General features: G+C 32.6%; 2 protein-coding genes across 2 annotated transcripts; one reads left to right on the top strand and one right to left on the bottom strand.

The window, feature by feature from the left end:
* Positions 1-3,299: 3,299 nt before the first annotated feature.
* On the bottom strand, positions 3,300-4,581 carry EAF01_003384 (uncharacterized protein; the record flags this gene model as incomplete). The annotated part of the gene is made up of 3 exons (XM_038911638.1): positions 3,300-3,993; positions 4,108-4,231; positions 4,356-4,581. The coding sequence occupies 3 exons, from the start codon at positions 4,579-4,581 to the stop codon at positions 3,300-3,302; spliced, it is 1,044 nt and encodes a 347-aa protein (XP_038772873.1).
* Positions 4,582-19,750: 15,169 nt separating this feature from the next.
* EAF01_003383 (uncharacterized protein) lies at positions 19,751-21,205 on the top strand (the record flags this gene model as incomplete). The annotated part of the gene is made up of 2 exons (XM_038911637.1): positions 19,751-20,803; positions 20,873-21,205. The coding sequence occupies exons 1-2, from the start codon at positions 20,639-20,641 to the stop codon at positions 21,203-21,205; spliced, it is 498 nt and encodes a 165-aa protein (XP_038772872.1). The 5' UTR covers positions 19,751-20,638.
* Positions 21,206-22,990: the final 1,785 nt, after the last annotated feature.

The following is a 22,990-nucleotide window of genomic DNA, read 5'->3' as shown; positions in this document are numbered from 1 at the left end:
TCTCTTATTCCCTCAACGACCTAGTACTTAATATATATACAAGTATACAAATACTTTCTCTCCACCTATTTACATCTATATAAAAACTAGTAAATACTAATCTATACAGCTTTCACCTCGATAAAGAATACAATCTCAATTTCTATTTCTAATTTCTAATTTTCAATTTCTAATTTCTAATTTCTAATTTTCAATTTCTAATTTCTAATTTCTAATTTCTAATTTCTAATTTCTAATTTCTAATTTCTAATTTCTAATTTCTAATTTCTAATTCCACTTTTAATCGATATCCCTACTACGTATACGTTTCTTCTTTATATACGCTTTTTAAGATTAAAATAAAAATTCATTATAAATTCAAGAATTAATATAATAAAATTATGTATATATTAAAAGATCAATAATGATATGTATTTTCATTTGTTAATATATCATTAAAATATATCAAGAATTAATTAAATAATTAAACAAAGGAGATAATAATTTCTAAAATATATTTCTTTTATAAATAATATAATAGAATTTATTTATAGAAATAAAAGATTTTTTAATAATAAAGATATTATAAGAGAAATTATAATTCTGAAAAAATATTAAGATTTCAGTTTAGTATGAATTATTAAAATTTCTAATTACTTTTAATATTTTATAAACTTAAAAAAAAAAATCTCGAATTAGATTTCAAAAAATAGAATAACATAAAAAGATTAAAAAGATTGTACTAAATATTGAAATCTATAAATATTTTTATCTATCTTTAAAAAAATTAAAAAACAAATCTTGATTTATTTAAGATTTCATAATATATACATAATAAAAATATAATTATATAGTTAAATTATTTTATTAATTTTTCAAAGAATAAAGCTTTTTATAATTTGAAATACTATTAATTTTCATTTCAAAAAAATTTATTAATATAAAAATAAAAATAATAATATTTTTGATTTTTAAGAAACTTAAAATTTCCAATCTTTTATAAATCTAAGAAATATTAATAAGATTCTCTTCTAATGAGATTAATCAAATTGTATTTTTTCAAATAATATAAAAATTGAAGTTTTAAAATGATATCTTAATTTCATATATACTTATTTTTTATAATAAACTTTATTTTATCAATTTATATTATAAATCTTAATCTAATTATATTATTAATAAATAATATATTTTAAATCTAATATCAATATTAATTTCTAATAAAAAACAGTATTATAAAATAAAAACTTAAAGCGTCATACTTAAAAAATGAAAAATATATTATTAATTCTTTTTAATAAATAATTTTTTATAATGATTAAAAATATAATATTAATATGATTTCAAGTTTTTAATAAAATATTTAAATTTTTATTCATCTTTTATATTATTATACATCAAATTTTATAATTCTTCAAAGAAAAAACTCTATTTTCTTATTTCTATTCCTAAATTTATCAATATCTAAATTAAATTTTAATAAACTTTTTAAATTTTTAATATTAATATTAATATTAATATTTTATAATTTTTAAGCTTTTTAATCTCAAATATTCAATTATCGTATTCAAATTACTTAACTTTTAGATTTTAGATTATAATAATGATCGTTTAACTTTTAATTCAATTTGAGAGAATATTTTATATTTTATATAAAAGATAAAAGCGTGCATGTGGTTTTCCTAATCCTAATCCTATAAACTCTTATACTCAACTTTATACACCTCCTCATACCCACTCCTAAACATTCAAACATTCAAACATTTAAACACCTAAATACTTAAATATCCACACATCCACACATCCATACATCCATACATCCACACATCCACACATCCATACATCCATACAACCCAACCACCAAACCAAACCAAACCAAACCAAACAACCCCCTCAGCACCTCAGCACCTCAAATAACAATCATCTATACTTAGATACCTACAATCATTTCCACAGAATTCTCCTAAATCCCCTCTACGTACAACCACTCACTCACTCCCTTTCACCAATCCTCCCTGCCTCCCTGCCTCTCATCTCATCTCCACTTCTCTATTTCTTTACTCTCCTCCCTCCTCCCTCCTCCCCTTCATCTCATCTCATCTCATCTCATATCCATATCCATATCCATATCCATATCCTCTTCAACTCTAGCTCTAATTAGCTCCACATTTCAATCTCATGATAGCTAGGTAGCTACCTACCTACCTACCTATCTCCTTTCCCATTTCGTAATCAAGTCTGTTTATTAGTCATTGCTATACTCGTATTATCGAGGCGCCTATGGTCTAGTTTAGTCTGGTCGAGTGTTAACCTACCTACCTACCTACACACTGCATACTATCACTATCACCATCACCATCACCATCACCATCACCATCACTCTCGAAAATGTAAAAACTCAAACACAGACACAAGCAAGTAAACCTCACACATACACAAAAACCTCCAGAATATAAAATATGTAATGAATTCTCAAGCTGTCTTTTCATCCTCTGCTATACTATCCCATCCCATCCCATCCTACCCCATGCCAAACCATACTCTAACATCTCCAACCCCCACAAAGCAAGATGACGCTCAACACACATCTAGCATTTTCTTCAACTCAATCCTCCTCATTCCAACCCCAATCTATAAAATCCCCCGATCCAATGAGAGATCCCACGTGTAAGATTTGAATTTGACCAGCAACGCCAAACCCTACCCAGAATCCTCCTCCCCAACCTAACCAACCCATCCCATCCCAACCTCTATCACCATGCAAAACTAAACCAAAGGGGAAAAAGAAAAGAACTACAACCTAAACCCCAACGCGAGAGAATGCAAGAAAATAAAGCTAATATACCAGCACTTGGTATTTAGGTCAAAGATAAAAAGAATGAGTAGACTTTTAGTCAATTCTTATTGATTGACCATATGAGATGCGGTAACAACAGTATTGGATATCAAATTGACAAAGGAAAAGGGGCCGTGAATAATTCGTGATTCGTGTGACACATGTCGAAACAAGAAGAGTGAAAAGGTATCTTTGATGCGTGATGAATGTTGAAACAGGAAGTGTAAAAGAGATATCCGGTGCGTGCTGATGTGTAAAATGATATTTTGTGGGGGAAGTTCATGCAAAGTATCAATCAATATTTGGTGGTAAAGTGTGGGGAACCGAATGAAATGTGCGGGGTATTTTGATGCAATGGCTCAATGCGAAATGTCCGATGCATAATCTTGTAAATCGTGATCGAAGGAGTTAATCGTTCTCCAGAAATATCGGAAGAAACCGTGTGGCCGAACAACCCGTTCTGTTCAAAAACTCCACACTCCTTTCAAACTCGAGCAGCTGGTGAACTTTGCCCCTCTCGTCTTCGTCTTTCTTCTTCCATTCGAATAATTCTTGCAACTGCTTCATTCTCGATCAATTCACCTTGAGCTAATCCACCAGATCTCATTTGACCGGCAATCAAATACCCCGAACTTTCTTCCAATTCAAAGGGTGTGATAGGACCAGGACTACCTAGAGGAAGTAATCTAGGACTGATAGGCTTTGATCCCGATGCGGATTCACCAGGAGTAGAAACTACTGAAGCATGTACCATACGTGCTTGTTCAATCATATCTTTTTGGTACTTTTGTAGTTTTCGTTTAACGTCTGAGGATTTCCTTTGATGATGTGGATTTGAAGATTTTTGTCGTTGACTTTTCGGAGGAAGTTGAAGCTGACCTCCATTTAAAATTGCCGTAGGGATGCTTGGGAGAGGAGATGTTGGTGATGGCTTGTAGTTGGAAGGATAGTATTTTCCTTTGGGAATAACTAAAGTTTCCGGTAGAGTGAAAGGAGAGTTGACGATCGACGGAGGTCCACGAACGGTGGTATCAGAAGCTGGTGAATCCATGGGTGATGACATGGAAGATATTGTAATTGGCTGCATCTCGGGTGAATGTTTAGAACGCGAAGTTGATAGTAGAATTGTGGATTGGAGAGTTTCTGTGTTTTCGTCTGCAAATCCGGGAAAATATCCTCTATAAATCATTTTGTCAGAACAACAATGCCACAATCATTTCCTAGCATAGTCCTTGCTATGCTTTTCATGCTCAATTCCGAAACTGGAGGTATGACCATCAAATCATGCTTACCCTGGTAATTCTCCACGACCTGTCAATGGTGTATAAACTCGAGTTCGTCTTGTAGATTGGCCGCAGGAAATTGGAATGGAATCGCTTTTCTTTGGAGTATCGAATGTAGTAGATATCGTTTCAACTTTATAGTTAACAAATCACGAGTTAGCTTGGGCCCTTTTATACTAATAAGTTGTAGGTGGTGGCGGGGCAGCTTGATAGAATGCGGGAAAGGGCTTGCGCTGAAAGGTAGAAGCGTAACATACCATGTGTGCCGGGAGTACCGCAACGTGGAGAGTTTGTACTACTATTACTAGTACTGGTAATTTCTTTGGTCCTTGATTGTATGGCAAGACCTTTTAAAGAAGCAATAATGTCCTCGTCCGAAGAAGAAGATGAATAGGATGGTTTGATGGGAGGACGGTGGGCAGTATCTCTACTCCCATTTGTAGGAAAGTAAGACGAGGTCTTATAGGAACGATGACTGGCCATTTTGGGTAACAGGATAGGCAAATGGTCGGCGGGTAATTCTCTCTTTACATTCATTCATATAACTAGGGAGGGAGGGACGGAGGGTAGATACGGAGGTAGGTAGGTATTTAGCTCGAATTTCAATTTCCTGGGGCAATGCAGATGGTCTCTTGTTCTTGGCGGAGGAATCGCTTGTCCGTTTCGTTTGGGTCAGTTGGTTATGTGTGTGGTGTGTAGCTGGTCGCGATGCACCCAAGTAGCTATACCTTGAATCGTACGTTGAGTTAATTCGTGAATCGTGAATCGTGATCTACTCAAATGTAGACGGAGGGACTTGCGCAAGGTAATGTAATCACACTGGGGTCAGTTTAATAGTTGCTTGGATGGTCATTGGTGGATTTGATGAGACTTCCAAGTCAAGTGATGGGGCGGTACCGACGAGTGCTCGAGTACGAATATGGGTTTGGTAAGAGGTAAGAGGTAAGTGCTATGTGCTAAGAGCTAAGTGGTGACTGAGTGAGTGCTAAGTCAATCAAACTTGTCCACTTTCTTGCGTTTCCCAAGGGTTATAGTCTAGGTATGGTTATTGGCGTGGATTTTCGTAAGTGTTGTGTGTTGCGTATCTTTTTTTGGTGCAGCGTGTGAGGATTCGTCGTTGTGTGCTATGGACCATATGGCTGTTATGTGTATGTGTGTGTACATGTGTGTGTACATGTATATGTATATGTATGTACCTGTATATATATGTACTTGTATATATATATGTAATACACTTTACCTTTCTCTTCTGCCTCGTCTTGACTGTGTCTCTTGCTTTATTTTTGTTTTCACAACGTTGGGGAAGGAAAAGAGAAAAGGTAAGATGTCGTAAGTCGTAAGTGAGTAGATCCTCTTTTTTCATGTATCCGTTCGTGAATGCTTATGAAAATCCCAAGGTCTAATCAAGAAAAGGTAAAGTGTGTGTGTTATGGGGAAAGGAAATAACGGCAAGCCCCAATATGATTATGTTTCGGATCTTAGTGCCGAAATCAAATGGGGAAGGTTTTGTTTGTTTTTTCTTTTCTTTTCTTCTCTTTTCTTTTCTTTTATCCTTATCTGATTGATGGAATGTTTTTGATATGAGAAATGGGTGGTGGTGATGAAGGACTGAGATGATTCTTGGTGGTTGATTTTGTTCCTTGGACCGTGTTGTGAGAGGAGACGTCAGTATCCAAGGGATGTACGATAAGATAGGTAGTAGATATGAAGAATGGATTTTGGCTATGTTCAGTACGAGTGAGGTATGGTTTGATATGAGAGAAGAGTGAAGTTTGATATGAGAGAAGAGTGAAGTTTAGTATGAGAGAAGAGTGAAGTTTAGTATGAGAGAAGAGTGAAGTTTAGTATGAAAGAAGAGTGAAGTTTAGTATGAGAGAAGAGTGAAGTTTAGTATGAAAGAAGAGTGAGGTTTAGTATAAAAGAAGAAAGAAGTCAGTCTACTTTAGGAGAAGGTGAAGTTTGGTACAAGACCAAAGTGAAGTCTACTTGATAGAGAGAAGAGTAAAGACAAGAATGAATTTCCCCTTCCCTCTTTGTACTTGTATCTTGTATCCCTATATAGGCAATAAAATATTTTATTTATTTTTTTCATTGTCAAAGTGAAATTTTCTTTCCCTTTCCCTTCTTTCTTTCTTTCTTTCTCTTCCCTTCTCAAAAAGTCATATCATCTCCCTTCTGGTGAATGTCCGCAAGATCTGCAGAAAGGGTCAAGGGTGGAATGAAGGTGGAATGAAGGGTGGAATGAAGGGTGGAAAGAGCTGGTGTATGATGGATGATGGATGATGGAAACCCAAACGGTTGATTTTGGGTGCAGAGGGCCTCAGCACCCAGGGAGGTAGGTAATAGGTAGATGGGTCAGCGTGGGTCGTACTTTTGGTGGTGGTGACGATGATGTCAGTGCACATGAGGAAAATGATATGATCCCGAGGATACCTGCCCACTCGAGCCACTCTAACTGTTGATATGAGTACGATGTAGTAGGTAATGAATCCATATATCGTAGATATATATTACAGAGGAGATTATAAAAGATATTATAAAGGATATTTATTACAATCTAACTGTATATGCTCCTTCTCATGAGATAAACTAGGTACACCTAGTACAACATATCTTGTGCCCCAACTTACCTTTACGTACTCAAGTAATCATTCACATTCACATTATCCCCTCCTCTTCCTCTTCCTCTCCTCCCCCCTCACTCAAAATGTATCAAGCATGTCTCTCAATTTAAACATCTTGCCCGCCAATAAATGATTTTGGACTCACCATCCGGTATTCCCCGTTTCCTTGTTTGCATGATTGATGAGTGATCTTCTAACTTCACACCACGTATGGAAGTATGAAGAAAAACCCTCGGTCGCTATCGTCACTCGTGAGTCGTGGCTGTACTCTTGGACGAGACGACGCTATCCAAATCCTTCAAACCACTTATTCTGTGGGTCAACTTGCAATTCCTTTCGTTTCTTGAAAACACAACGCGGCTTGTGTTGTTTTTGATTTTCTACAAAGCACATAGGTAGATACCAACAGGTGAGGTCGCCACCTTTCCCCTCTCTCTCATCCTTCTCGGATGGCACATAATACTATGGGTCTCGACTCGGTACATCTTGTGGCGGTAATGTACAGAGTATGTATCATGCAAAGACCCTACTTTCGGCAAACATATCACGATGCCCAACATCTTTGAGAAAAGTTTCATGCGGGCGTGGTTGTACATCGCTCGCATCGTAACTAGTCCTACTTCCCGAAAGATCCACACTTGATACCATATCAATGTCGATTATTGCCATATTCAGGTTTCGCCAACATCGATATTGCAATCACCACGTCGCTCTCTTTTCTACTTTCATGGCGTTGAGGCTATGACATATCATACCTCATGGAGTTGAACCCTTCAAAATGTTTACCAATCATATCTTAGTGGATATGTGAAACTTGAAGGATAAGAGATTGTAATCATTACCAATATGGATAGCCTGTTGATCTGCCGCTCTTTGGGTTTGGTTGGGCGCCTTGTCTCACGGTAAAACCTTACACCTTCATTCAATCCATTCTCTTCCGGAGTCATCTTTCTCTTGCGGAAAGGCTGAAGAAGATCTTTGTGATTTTTCGCATTAGCATGCAGCCTCGCCAAGTTATAACGTTGAGTTCAAAGTGTGGTATCTTCTCGTGTCGTGATCCGACTCGTGGTTTCGTGGCACAGATATACGCAAGGCCTGGTGTCTCACGGTATTATCCAAAAGATTTACATCTACACAACATATTTATGATAAAGCATGAGCCATCGCCTTCTGCGCTTGGGTCCCATCACCACTTGATTTCCATCATGAAACATGAGAGAGGTTCCATTGTTAATTGTGAACGTTGCAAATTTGGGTACCGATATGTTCATGGAGAAAGCTTCTATTTGGACTGCCGGGTTTAATTTTGGTATTTCATTTACATCCTGGAGATGATCAACCTGAAGAAAGTACACACACAATAACCATCAAACCGCGAGTGCCGAAATGGACTGACTCTCAGTGAGCTTGTCTCCATTCAAACTGTCTGCAAGTTCGCCACACAACCAACGCTTTCTCCATAAGCCTGACTACTTCTTCACATCTTGGACTCTGTCAAATTATTTGAGATTGGGCACATGTGTAATACTTTGGTTGAGGTCTTTGACACTCCTCGGCAGTTCTCAACGCCGTCATGAAGTCCAAGCACCAACCTTTAAATTGGAATTAAAAGTCATTTGGCCTACCCAGATGAGCGAATGATTACTTTTTAGTCAGTCTGATGACATGATCGTGAATATCTTCAATATCTGACCACTGATGAGTATGTTGAAGTCAGAAGGACATCCCTGCTATTTGTTGGTGAGCGAGAATTCGCAATGTCATCACTTTCACCATAAATTCATCATGTGCTTCATTCGCGATTCGGAAGTATCAATTTATTTTTCCCTACCAAGCAGATCGATACTTCAAGTCTAAATGGTGGGTTGACACGAAACTAATTTCACCAACTATGACACCCAAAAAAGTTAAACGGCAAGGACGATAGTCTTAATACTGAATTTCGTTCAGACATTGAAGCTACCCGGGGGCACAATTGGGAGAAGAATATGGAAAGCTGAACATGAATGGTAATAAGACACATCTAACGTCGCAGATCTTCAAGAAATCTAATCAGGCGTCGTGACGGAGTGGTTAACGTGATTGACTAGAAATCAATTCCTTTCGGGGGCGCATGTTCGAATCATGCCGACGTCGATGTATATTTTTGGTGGTCTTCATTTTTGGAATTCCAACGCTTGATTATTGATTGATAGATAAGATAGATGTGAGAACAACAAACACACCTTTATTTTTCTCGTACAAAAATTGATTGTTAATCTCAAATTTCTCAGTGGCAGAAAATTCGAAGATGAAGGTGGAGAAATATCCATTGTGGATACAGACATGTACGAATATGGATACTTTGTTTGATTTTCGGGGAGTTGGGGATTTTGATAGGGCTTTATTTTATGGTGGATGTTTTACCGATTGAGATGAAGGGGTTGAGTGAGCGGAGAGAGATTGGTAGAGATTGATTAGGTAGGTAAGGGTTGATTGACAAATGATAAGGAAATGATTAATCCCTTTGTATAGGTAGAGTACAAAATAGTAAATCTAGCAAAGTAAATCCCAATTAAACAATCAATACCACTTTGTGCCCAACTATCTTCATTCATTACTCGATGAAGTAGGTGGTAGTAGGTATTGAGTTTATTATTACCTAGTACCTCTCCACACTCATATTAGATATCTAATCGCATCTCATCTCTCACCACCAAATATATAGAAAAAGTCAAAGAAAAATTGAACCCGCAAATTATACTTTCCGTTTGTGAGTTTGTGAGTTCATAGGGCATAGGGCATAGCAATGGCATGCATCATCGGGCACACCCATCTACTCTCCCCGGAATAATCAATCTAATTTTCAATGTTCAATGTTCAATGTTCAATCACGTCACGTCACGTCGGGTCCCTCTCATCAGAATCCGGATTCCTTGTATTTACATGGACAACGCCATGCTCAAAAACTTTTCATAATGGATGGAGTATGGATGAGGACTCTGTAAGTCCATAGGTGATAGGTATCGTGATTCGTGATACGATTTGATGAGGATCATGAGATGGAATGTGATGTGATGTGATGCGATGCGATGTGATTCCCCATCCCACTTTTTTTTTCCACAAGGCGGGCGGGCTCATATGAATGGAATTTTTAGAATGCGAGAGCATCAGGAGTTGAGGGCCGGGTTTATTGTAAGAATATATTAAGGGCTAACGTGGTTCATATACAAGCGGATCATATCACCGAATGGATCACTTACTTTATACTGTATATAAAATTCGTCTAACTATACGTCATCATATACTTTCTTTATTCGCCAATAGAATTGTTCGAATATTTCTTATGTAAAATCTGATTTTGCGATTGTTTTAAAAATGTAATCTTTATTTAAAAAATTAATTATTGTTAGAGTTATTATTAAGGAAAAAGGGGTTTTATACTATAAAATATAATAATTTCAAGCTAAGGACCTGTTTAATAGTCGAATTAATTCCGGTATATATAATATTTAAAGGGTAGTATTTTAAATATTATGAATTTTATATTTGATATATAATATTTAAAACTACCGGTTAAATACTAGTATCTATTGTTATATAAAATTTTCATATAATATATACTCGAAAAGAGTAGCTTTTCATATACTACAAATATTATATACTATCTTTTGAAAAAAATAATTCGAATTCGAAAAATGAGATGATAATCTTTAAATATTCGAAAAGCTAATAAACAATAAACGTATATTATTTAAAGATTTAAGATATTAATTTGTAAATTTAATAATAAAATAGTTATAGTTCTTTCTTTCTTAAGCTTTTAATATTATTCAAATAATTCTATTTAGATAGATTGAAAAATATCTTCAAATTTGATAATAAATTATATTATAAAAAAAAGTTTAGATGATTATTCTAGAATCTTTTCATCGGTCATTATTAATTACTAATAAATTTAGATAATATGTTTAAAATATTTCGAATATTATATTTAATTTTACTACACATACTCTGATTTTAAATACTATAAATACTACCGGTCAATTTTTAATTCGGCTATCAAACACCATCTAAAAAAAAAAAAAAAATTAAAAAAAAATATTATAAATATTTCATTTTTCTCATGATTTTTCATTATTTCTTCTTTGAAAAATAATGATTAGTTATTAAAATAAGAATATTAAAAATAATTAATGTTAATATATTTTTCAAGTAATTCATTCGATAATATAATCTCCTCGTATATAAATCATATCAGTTTGAATATATAAATCCGATTATATTCTATCGAATAATCCTTAATCCCTTTTCAAAAACATATGAAGAATAAAATACTCCTTAATAGAGATTTCAAAAGTGTTACGGGAGCTGCCTCTAGGGTCATGTGGAAGTGTCTAAAGTTCTCTCGAGGTAGTTTAAACTAAACTTCAAATAGGAATTCAATAAGGTTATAATTGATTACAATTCTTATAACTATAATAATAAAACTAATAATTATTCTTGAATATAAAGTTTTATATTATAATGAAACCTATTCTCTTATATAGACCTTCATTCTTTATTGTCCTATTAATCCTATTATATTTCATTAGATGGGAGTAGTGGAATCCAATGGGAATCCCTAATCCTATGACTTTCTAATCATATAATACGATATATTGAATGCTATTGTAATACTATTCCCTTCTTAGTTTAGTACTTATCTTAAGTGTTTATAAAGTAAATTTTCCTTATTTAACTAATTCTGTAATGCTTTTCTTTTTATTTGTTATAATGTTTATTATTTATTCTTCAAAATCTATTATTAATTATAAAAATATTTATTTTCGTTTTAAAAATAAAGATATTATTATATCTTATAAGTGTAATCGCTATTTGGAGAAGAACCTTAAGTATTAAGTACTTTTAAATGCTATATGTTATAGTGAATGTATAAAGAATGTGGGTAATGGTCGTTGTAATATATATAACCATTCTGTAAATGATTGATTTTGTATTAATTTTAAGAAAAAGTGTTTTGAGTTTGAGGAGGAGAAGGCTACGAATGTTATGGCTAAAGTAACTGCTTGACTTACTCGGCTACAAAAGTAGAAGCGTATTTTGTAAGAAAAGACTGATAAAATGCTTTAATATGATCTTCATACTATTAAAGCTTTTGAAGAGTTTGAGGCCGAGGAATAGCAATTAGAAAATGAATATATAAAGAAAGAGAAGGAACTAGTGTCTATCTCTATTATTAATCCTAACGATAATTCCTTTGTTTTCGATTTTTCTTTCTTAAATCCTTCAATCCTGGTTTTAATGGATTTTCCTTCCTTTTAGGCAGATCCGGATATTATTGATGAAATGTCTTCAACTTCTTAGAGTAGTTGAGATTTGTTCTTGATTCTTATGAATTTTTAGTATATAAATAATCTAATTATTTGATTAAATATTTAATTATACCTTTGATGTATTTACAATCTAGTATTATTTCGATATTATATATAGCGTTCAAATTGACTAATTCGATTTCCGTTAATAACATATTCGACATTCCTAATAATACTGGTTCGAGCAAGGATATATGGAATATTAGGTGGATATTTATTGTGTCTAATAGTTTTAATTAATAATTGGTGGTTCCTATTACCTTATCAATCTTGAATGATTCTAGTTTTCTGTGATTGAGTTTATTGCTTAATCTCTTGGTTTCAATATTTCGTTATAGCAGATAAACTTTATCCCCCTTTTTAAGTATAGATTCTATACTACATTTTGTATTATAGTATATTATTATTCTAAATAATATGAATTTTAAATCGAAAGTAAACTGTTTTTATAAATCCTTTAATTATTCGACTTATATTATTACTAATTCGGCATTAACTTTCTATAGTATTAATATTTAATATACTTTAGAATTAAATCTAAAGTTAATGTATACTAATATAATCTTTATGGTTTCCATTTCCAATATATTATATATGAATTATGCCATAGGTAATAGCTCTACCTAATTATCCTGTTGATAATTTATATAGTATTTAAGATATACTTTCATTGTCTAATTAATCTTTTCTGTTTGATTATTGGTTTGTGAATGAAAGGTTGTTGATAGCTTTTTTTTAATATTTATAAGTGCTAATAAAGTAATCCAGAATTTCGAGATGAAAAGCTTATCTCTATTCGAAATTATTTTATCTAATACTTTATATATACTTACTATAATTCGGAGAAATATATATACTAATTGCTCAATATCTCATATTTCCCTGAATAATATTATATATACAAATTTCATTAGTCTATCTATTATATTGAGTATTACATTATATTTAACTTTTATAGTAAAGTCTTTCGAGAGTGATAATTTGATTACAAAGTTTTATGTAATGGACTTTTATAGCTGAGAAGGTATGTCTAGGGTCTGAAGCTGGTCATATAAAGCATGTCTAGAGGACTTATTCCATATACAAATATTACAATTTCCAACAATTTCTTTAATTATTATTCTCATTCGTAAAAAGTAATTGATTTCCCATAATCTTACAAATGTCCTTGTAATTTCTTGATATTTGTATGCCAATAATCTATATTGTTTTATTATAAATTCCTTGGTTATTTAATTCGAAATATATACTTTCTTATAAAAGTATATAATTTCATTTTCTATTATAAATCCTAATTCTATTATCTTACATATACATATAGCTATGGCATCTTTATTATAATATAATTGAATTTTGATCCTAAGATGATTGTTTTTTAATATATATATAGCTATAAGTTGTAGTATATTATAAACTAATAATTCGCTTTCTTTCTTGAATATAGTATATGATTTATACAACTTATTTTCTTGATATTCTAGTTTTCAACTAAGAATGTCGACTTTAGTGTTTTCTAATCCTTTAATATATAAAATTTTAAAATTGTAATTGATTATAGTTTCTAATTATCTAATCTATCATCTATTTAATTGTTTTGTTATAATAAAATAAACCAAGTTCTTATAATTTGTATATACTTATATTAAATACTTTAACCCTTTTAAATAAACTTACTATTCTTTAAATGTATTAACTATCACTAGTAATTCTTTATTATATATTTCATAGTTCAATTCGACTAATAATAATTTTCGAAAATAGAATGTAATTAATTGCTATTTCTCATTTTGTTCTGATTGACTCAAAACTATGTTTATAACGAAATCTAAAGAATTTGTTTTTATTATGATTTATTTTTCAGGATTAAATATTAATAATATTGACTCCTCGGCTATTATTTGTTTGAACATCTTGAATAACTTCTACACCTTAATGATCCATTTAAAGCTTCTTTAATCTTTTCTGATTAATATAATCAAGAATATAATAATTCCTAAATAACTCTTAATAAATCTTTAATAAAAGTTAACAAATTCTAAAAAGAATTATACTTTTTTAATTATAATTGATTACTTTCATTTAAACATTATTTTAATCTTATCTTTATTTATCTTAAATCTTTAGTTTAATATAATGAATCCTAGGAACTGTTACGGGAGCTGCCTCTAGGGTCACGTGGAAGTGTCTAGAGATCTCTCGAGGTGGTTTAGACTAGACTTCAAGTAGGAATTCAATAAGGTTGTAACTGGTTGCAATTCTCGTAACTATAGTAATGAAACTAATGATTGTTCTTGAGCACGAAGCTCTACACTGTAATGAAACCCATTCCTTTATATAGACCTTCGTTCTCTGTGCTCAGTCGGATCACAAATGATCCCTCTGATCCGATCAACTGGATCACTAATGATCCCTCTGATCCGGTTACCTAAGCGTCGGGGTCACGTGACGTCTATTGTGGCAGACCATCGTAACAGGAACTTTGTTTCTATAATATGGAATTCATATTTACTTGGTTTACATAGTAAATCAGCTTTAACTAAGTTTTCAAGAATATTATTAACATCTTTAATATATTAAACCTTATTATTTAAATATATTAAAATATTATCCAAGTAGCATATATAATAAGTATCTAAGTATTATAACAATACATTATTTATAAGTCTTATGAAAGTAGCTAGTACATTAATTAGCCCGAATAATATAACTTAATACTTATATAGCCTATATCTTATTTTAAAAGCAATGTTCCATTTTTTATCTTTCTTTATTCTAATTAAGTAGTACTCGTTTTATAGATCCATCTTAATAAATATTATAGTTCCGTTTAATCGATCTCTTAATTCTATAGCTAATAGAAGTGAATATCAATCCTTCTTTATAAGTATATTAAGCTTTCTATAGTCCATAACTAGTCTCTTAGTATTATCCTTCTTAAATACTCATATAGTTAGACTTATCATTTAAAATATGAATTCTCTAATTCATTCTTTAGTCAAATTGTTATCAATATATTCCCTAAATGTCTTCAACTTATTGATTGATATTGAATAAATTGAGGTGTATATAGACATCTTGCCTTCCTTTAATATTATCTTATGATCTTATAACTTATATTCTAGCAAAGCCTTATGGATCCCTGATTTCTTGAATATATGTTTATATGTTTTATACTGTTCTAATATCATAAGCTCTTCTGTTTTAATTGTGATTTCCTGCTATATTATTGGCTTCTATATTTATAAAGAAAATGTACTGGCCTTTGCTCTTAATAAAGAACCCTAAACTGAGTATCCTATATCGCTAATATTATTCACGTTCAACTCTCCTTAGCGTATATTATATCTTACAAATACCTTAAACATATTGTTATAACTGTTCTTATACTGATCAAATATTATTGTTTCTTGTAACCAATTTATTCTAGAATTGTATACCTTCAACCATGGCATCCCTAAGATAATCTGTTGTTAGCTCAATAGTACAACATCAAACTATATAACCTTCGAATATTGAGTCATATTTATTCATACTAATTGTATCTCCTATAAAACATTCCTATCAGATTCTATTAGTTATTCATCAACTAATTGTAATTGATAAAGGTTTTGTTTCTTTTAAAATAAAACTCCCAAGTATTTGGTAGCCTTTAATATAATAAAATTTCTTGTAGCCCCTAAATCTATTATAGCTTATTATATTTGTTCGTTTATTTTAATCTTATAGTATATTTATCCTATTTATTCTGTAGCATTTAGTTATAGTGTAATTTGATTATCCTTACTATTCTGAATGATTTTATCAGTAAATATTATACATCAAGGTTCTTTCTCTTTTAAATAAATAATGCTTATTCCTGATCTAGTTTTATTATCAAGTAAATCCTTTTATAGAGTATATTAGTAATTCTCTTAAGTGACTTTCATTATTGTATTCATAATTGATGATGGTATTATGGTCTAAGTCTGGATTTAATATTCTTCTTTTATTCTTCTATATAAAGATAAAACCTGATTCTTATTTCTTTTAGATATATAATAATAAAACACTTCCTATAGCTCTCCTCTATTTGGCTATTAAAGGTGATCAATACTGATTCTTTTTATAAATAATGTGTTTATAATGATTTCAAACCATAGGATTTAATACTAATTAATATATCGAATCTTGTACAATTCGTTTTTTTTAATGTTTATTATATTAAGGTCCTTGTTTATAATTCCTTTGTTTGTATTTCTAAATTTCTATATATAATAATTCCATTGGTCAATTCCCTGAATAGATTATGATTCTTCTAACTGTAGATCCTTATTTACCCATAAAAGGCCTTCGACCTCTCCTTCTTCTTCGAGCTCTTCTTTGTAAGCTAGTGGTGGTATGACTAGCTTTGTCATACTAACAGCACACAATTGTGGCGTGAAGATGGTATTAAGTTGACCCTTGCCAAACTTATTCTTAAAGTTGCCCTTCTTACCCCCTATTCTTTTACTTCGATATTCTGCTATTCAATGCCCTACTTTCCCACATTCAAAGCATAAATTATTTTCTCATCTTCATTTCTTTTCCAAATTATTATTCTCATCTTTATAGTATATAACATTGAGTTCTATAAAGTCTCCATATCTTTATGAATTATAACATAATCTTCTCTTATTCTTATAATAACACTTTTACTTTTGATTTCCCTAGAGTTTATATGATCTTTGACTTTATTAATATTGATAAAGACGATTATCTGATTCGATAGAGTTCTAGATTAAATCGTTCAAGTTTATATTTTCAACAAATCTTTTTAACTCTAATCTGACTTCTAATTTGAATCCTTTATAATAATGATTTATAATAACGATTTCATTCTATCTAATTGTTCTAGTATATTTTCGAAATTCTATAGTATACTTCAATATTGATTCTATCTGCTTAAAATTGAAGATCTTATTTTTTGTTATTTTTAACTCATTAAAATTTCTAAAGATTTTATAAATCTTTATTTTAAATCCTTCAAAACTATTAAAGATTGTTTGAATAGATTATATACAATCCTAATTGTTATACTCGAAATAGTCTTGTAAATATGATTGAATCTACTTATTTACTTCTTCTTTAAGATATAATATAGTTTATATACTCTTAAATTTCTTTTTAATAAACTTGTTTTTATTAAATTTAAAGTAGATTTTAAATTGTAAAAGAAAGATATCAAGTTTCTATTAACTTCCTTAGTATTTATCTGGTAAGGTAATCTTAAATGTTTTGTTAATAATAATTTCCTTAAGAACATTAATGTTACGGGAGCTGCCTCTAGGGTCACGTGGAAGTGTCTAGAGATCTCTCGAGGTGGTTTAGACTAGACTTCAAGTAGGAATTCAATAAGGTTGTAACTGGTTGCAATTCTCGTAACTATAGTAATGAAACTAATGATTATTCTTGAGCACGAAGCTCTACATTGTAATGAAACCCATTCCCTTATATAGATCTTCGTCCTACTTGGACAGCTGGGACAGCCGGGCGCTCCTGGAGCGCTGTCGTTCCTGAGCTGTCCATCACGGGACACTAATCCCGTGACTCTTGGTGTCCTAGCTTATTCTTTTGTCCTGGGGCTAATCCCCTGGGACATTACTAATCCTAGTGAAGCCTTCTTGCTTACTGTGTTCTGTCTTTCCTAGGACCTATTGTCCTGGGAACTATGTCCTATGTTTCTAGGGTATCCTATGACTAATACTATATACGTGCCTGAGGCTCTCCTGGGTGCCTAGCGTCCCCCGGTATACTGCAGCTGAATCACCGAGGCTTATAGTACCATTATAGCCTATACGTTGGTGATTCTACAGCCTGTTACTAATCCGTTGTAACAATTAATCATCTTGATATTATTAATGTCAAATACTTATACCTAACTATTTGTGAATATATTAGTAAATGTTATATCGTTGATTGATATTGAATTAATATTTGAAATAAAAAGAATACTTAAAGTATTATGGAAACTATCTCTAAGATTATATAAAAGTATTTAGAATTCTCTTAAGATAGTTTAGATTAAACTTTAAGTAGGAATTCAATAAGATTGTAATTAATTGTAATTCTCATAATTATAATAATGAAACTAATAATTGTTCTTGAATATAAAGCTTTATATTATAATGAAACCCATTCCCTTATATAAACCTTCATTCTTTATTATTCTATTGATCCTATTATGTCCCACCAAATGGGAGCAATAGGATCCAATGGGAATCCCTAATCCCATGACTTCCTGATCATGTGATGCGGTATGTTGGATGCCGTCGTAACAAAAAGGAGGTTTAAAAATACTCTTCTTTTTAACTTTTAATTATTTAGATCGTATATCGATATTACCGCTAATAGATTTATTTATTATAATAATAAGACATATTAGAAAAGATAATAAAAACAAAATAATAATATTGTTAATTCTAAATAGAAATAATGAATTTAATATTTATAAGATAAAGAAGTAAAGAAGAATTAATAACTCTTCTTTTAAAAAAGATATAAGACTCTTTATTAATATAACTAATTATACTATAATATAATAATTACAGATTACTGTATAATTAATATATTCCAAGTTAAAATAATAAATAAAAAAGGAAATGAAGTTACTTAAAGTGAATTTATATTATAATAAAACCTTAATAAATAAATAAAATAAACTCTTATAAAAAAATTAATTACTTATAAAGTAGTATATTAACTATAATAAAGAAAGATTATAATTCCTTAAAGAACTATACTTCTCAGACTATTATAAATCTGAATTTTAATAAATATATAAAATCAATATCTCATCTATAAAAAAATAGTCATACTAGTAATTAGTATTAAAGCTTAGACGATTTAGATTTAAAAATATTTCTCTAGGTTTTAATATCATTTAGGATTTATAATTATAATCTATAGATATAACTTTATCTTTTAAACTAATTCTTTAATATTTAATATTATTAAGTTAATAAAAAGAAAAGCTTTCTTATTATATTATAATCATATACTAAAGAATATTGATAAAGATTAAATAATTAGAATAAGAAAGCTAGAGAAAGAAAAGATTGCTAAGGAATTTCTATATCTCTTATATAATAACAATCGCTTAATTCAAGCTAGTCTTAAACTAAAATATACGTAATGAGTCATTATAATGTCATATATTATTTATTAGTAAGTCTATTTAAAACTAATAGGAACTTTCAAATCATAAAAGTTGAAAAATCCAATGGAAAGCTTCGAAATTCGAAAATTTGAGCGGGATGACTGAATATCTAGTAAATTTGACTAACGTAGTATTGACTTATTCCATCAACCTCTGTAAGCCGCCTGTGGTGTGGGCTGCGGGAGCCAACAAATTAATGAATGGATGAATGAACATTTCGTCATCGATTTTTGATTTTTAATTTGTATTTTTGGCGGGAGGAGAGGGAGGATAGTTGTGGGTGGATAATGGTAGATAGATAGATATTATATATTATATACTCACGATATCCGCGAGAAAATAAAAGATTGCGCGATTCAAAAAAATGGGGTTTGGAGAATAGATCTTGGGAGGATGAGAGGTGGGAGGATGAGAGGTGAGAGGATGAGGATGAGGATGAGGATGGGAGATATAATTGGATTCTATTATTTGCTAGTTGTTAGTTGTTACAGATACAATTCCCTACCTACCTACCTTTGGTAGGCCTGGCCTCGTCTTGTCTCGTCTCGTAGATGTATGTGACAATATGTAACAGGATAGGATACATAGGATAGGATAGGATACCATAGGATGTCATAGGACAAGCCAGGACAAGCCAGGACAAGACAACACAGGGCAGCCGCGGTTGATTTTTAGGTCGGATTATTCATTTTCTTTGATGATTGGTGAGGAGGTGCTGAATTTGATGTTGGAAGTTGGGAGTGTATATATAAAACAAGATTATGGCTGGCTGGCTGGTTGTGGTTTGCGGTTTGCGGTTTGGGTTACTAGGTACTTAAATATAGAGGTGATTGATATATGGAAGGAAGGAAGGGATTGCGAATTTGTTTGTTTGTTTTTATTATGATACTTTATTTGATTTAAAAATTTGATGAGAATATCTATAAGAAAGATTTTTTGAATTTTGGAAGAAATTGAGGGAACTTGCTTTCGCGATTGGGGTTCGAGAGGAGATATTTTAAATGTAACGAAGGAAGGAAAGAGAGAAAGAGAAAGTGATTATTGACTTGGTTTCTTTACTTTTGATTCTGAATCTGATTTCGATTTCGCTTTGAGGATATACAAGATACGAGGGGTTTCAGTGTAAGGATTTACGGGTTAAAGGAAAGAATAGCAGAGGATAGCAAAGAAGGATTCACCTTTCTTGACAGGATCATTTGTGAATACCTTCAAAAAACGTCATACGAGGATTTGATATCAGAAGAATATCCTCTATCCAGTCTTCCATCTATCCCTTCGAACTCACAATCGATACGACGTCTACGTACTTACCACTTTTCAAACGACTTCCACTCCTACTTAAAACACAACACCAACACACGAATAGATAAACAAACAAACAACCAAAAATGTCAATCCTCGAACGTATCAATCCGCTTGGATACGGCATAGGACGAACGACACATGCTCTATGGCGATTTCTGCAATTCGTATTAGCACTCACCGTCATCGGATTATATGGAACTGATCTCGCAAATGCGAATAAACAGCATAAATATTCCGATGGGAAATGGGTATATCTTCCCCTCCATCCCATCCCCTCCCCCAAGAAGATCCCCAGACCACTAACTAACCCCGCCCAGGTCTACGCCGTAATAACTGGTACCCTCTCCGCGCTCACCTCCCTCCTGCACCTCATCCCCCTCTTCAATCTCATCCCCGTCCTCTTCCTTTGGGACGCTATCCTTTTTATCCTCTGGATCGCCCTCTTCGGTCTCTTTGGAAATATGTACATAGGTGAGAAAGCGGAAGGGAATGCGGGGGTACAGAGGATGAAAAATGCAGTCTGGGTGGATTTGGTAAATGCGCTTTTGTGGGCGGGGAGTGTAGCGGGAATGGTGCTTTTTTGGAGTAGGGAGAAGAGGACCAGGTGGACGGGGAGGGCGAGGGGGAGGAGTGGGAGTCCGGGGGTTTGAGGGGGGGTGAAGGGGGATGGGAATGGTATCTTATGGTTCTTGATCGGTTGGGGGGGGATTGACTTCCTATTTCTTTTGGTTTATAATGGGTCAGGTACCGCGGATGGATACCAAGAATTCATGAAGTATCGGTACTCGATGATCATCTCGAGCATCTACCTACCTACATAAAATCCAACGACTGAAGATGGAGGTTAAAGGCATTGGGAGAGAAAATGTGGGAGAGGAGTGATGTTTTTTCTGTTTTGATTGCGAAATATACCATTTTGATGCGGAAAGCAAAGGGAAGGAAAGAAGGAAAGTTGGGTGGATACCAGAATAGTTTAGTTTTAGTCTGGTTTGGTTGAGTTTGGCTGTTTCGATACCCTTTTCATGAGAAACGTATGGTTTTATGTGTATACCTGTTTATGAACTTCTGAACTTTTTATATCTTTGCATTTTTGCGTGGTGCTTGGGTATCTCATTCATATCTATCCATGGATTACGGAGTATCTAGATATCTAATCAACTTAATACCCACCACCATCCACACCCTCCTCTCCCCATCTCCTTCCCCACCAATTCTCCTCCCCCTTCCTCAAAAAATTCTCCCCAACTCCATCCCGGAACAGAAAAGCCTCCCCCCAAAACAACAAAATACAGCTGCAAAAAAATCTCCAATCCACCAAACATCAAAAAGTACCAAATGCAACATCTCACACAATTGCCCGTTCTAGGAATCGAACCTAGGATCTCATCATTACTAGTGATGCGCTTTACCGCTAAGCCAAACGGGCTGTTTAATTCAGTAGTTGAATATGTGCTGAATGTGAAAGTTAGGTGCTTGTGTAACAATATATTTATGTAATAGTCAGGGCTTGGATTATGGGTAGAGCTGACGCTATATAAGCGAAAGAAATAAGAGGTGGGAATTGATACTACTCGATATGTATCTGCATGGACTTTGTTAATTTTGATATGTTTGTAATGTGGTATTGAATATATATATTCCTGATGGCTAAGGTGAAGAAAACTGGAATTTTTGTTTAGTTTTTTGAATTGTAATATCTGTTTTGGTATGAGTTTTAGTTTATTTAGGGAGTTCTTTGGAAGGGTATGAGGGTACTTGATTTCTGCCTGATGTTTCGACTGCGGAGAGGTAGATTAGATAGATGGGTTTGTTAGCTGGGGATTTGGTGGATTTGATTAGGAGGGGAGAGAGATGGTGAGATGAGAGGTAGATTTTATGTTACATTTGGGGGTGGAAGGGAAGTAGGCTGCACGGTTGAGGTTGAAGATATGTAGTTTTTTCTAAATAGGGATTTATTTGATTGTTTCATGGTGTTCAATTATGGGTTATGTTGTTGGTTGTTTATGCAGATGGTATTCCCAAAACTTATGGTAGAGCCCGGCTCTATGTAATCGAAAAAAACGGGCGGAAATTGAGTACTCTTTAGAACAACTTCAATAATTGGATCTCTAGTCAATAGATTATCAAATATAGACAATCCTAATTTTTGATGAAGGAAAAAGCTCGAACTTCGTTTGGTTCCTTCAGATATTGATGTTTAATTTGAGATGACTTTATAATCCAATTAATGAAGTCTTTTCTAAGGGTACTCGAATTGCGCCTGTTTTTTCGCTTATGGAGAGCCCGGGTAGCTAGGAAGGAGGGTATTCGATCTTCATCGTCGCTTGTGAATCTCAAGGTAAGCTGATAGGTGAGTGAGTGAGTGTATGAGGAAGAGATCTGGGTCTCCCTCTGAATGGATGGGAGAGAGAAGTACGGAGGGGTTCTCCATGCAT

The sequence above is a fragment of the Botrytis porri genome (genome assembly GCF_014898465.1).
Source record: "Botrytis porri strain MUCL 3234 chromosome Unknown BPOR_004, whole genome shotgun sequence".
Lineage (NCBI taxonomy): Eukaryota > Fungi > Ascomycota > Leotiomycetes > Helotiales > Sclerotiniaceae > Botrytis > Botrytis porri.
Note: the sequence above shows the minus strand (reverse complement) of the source record. Positions and strands in the feature narration are given on the sequence as shown.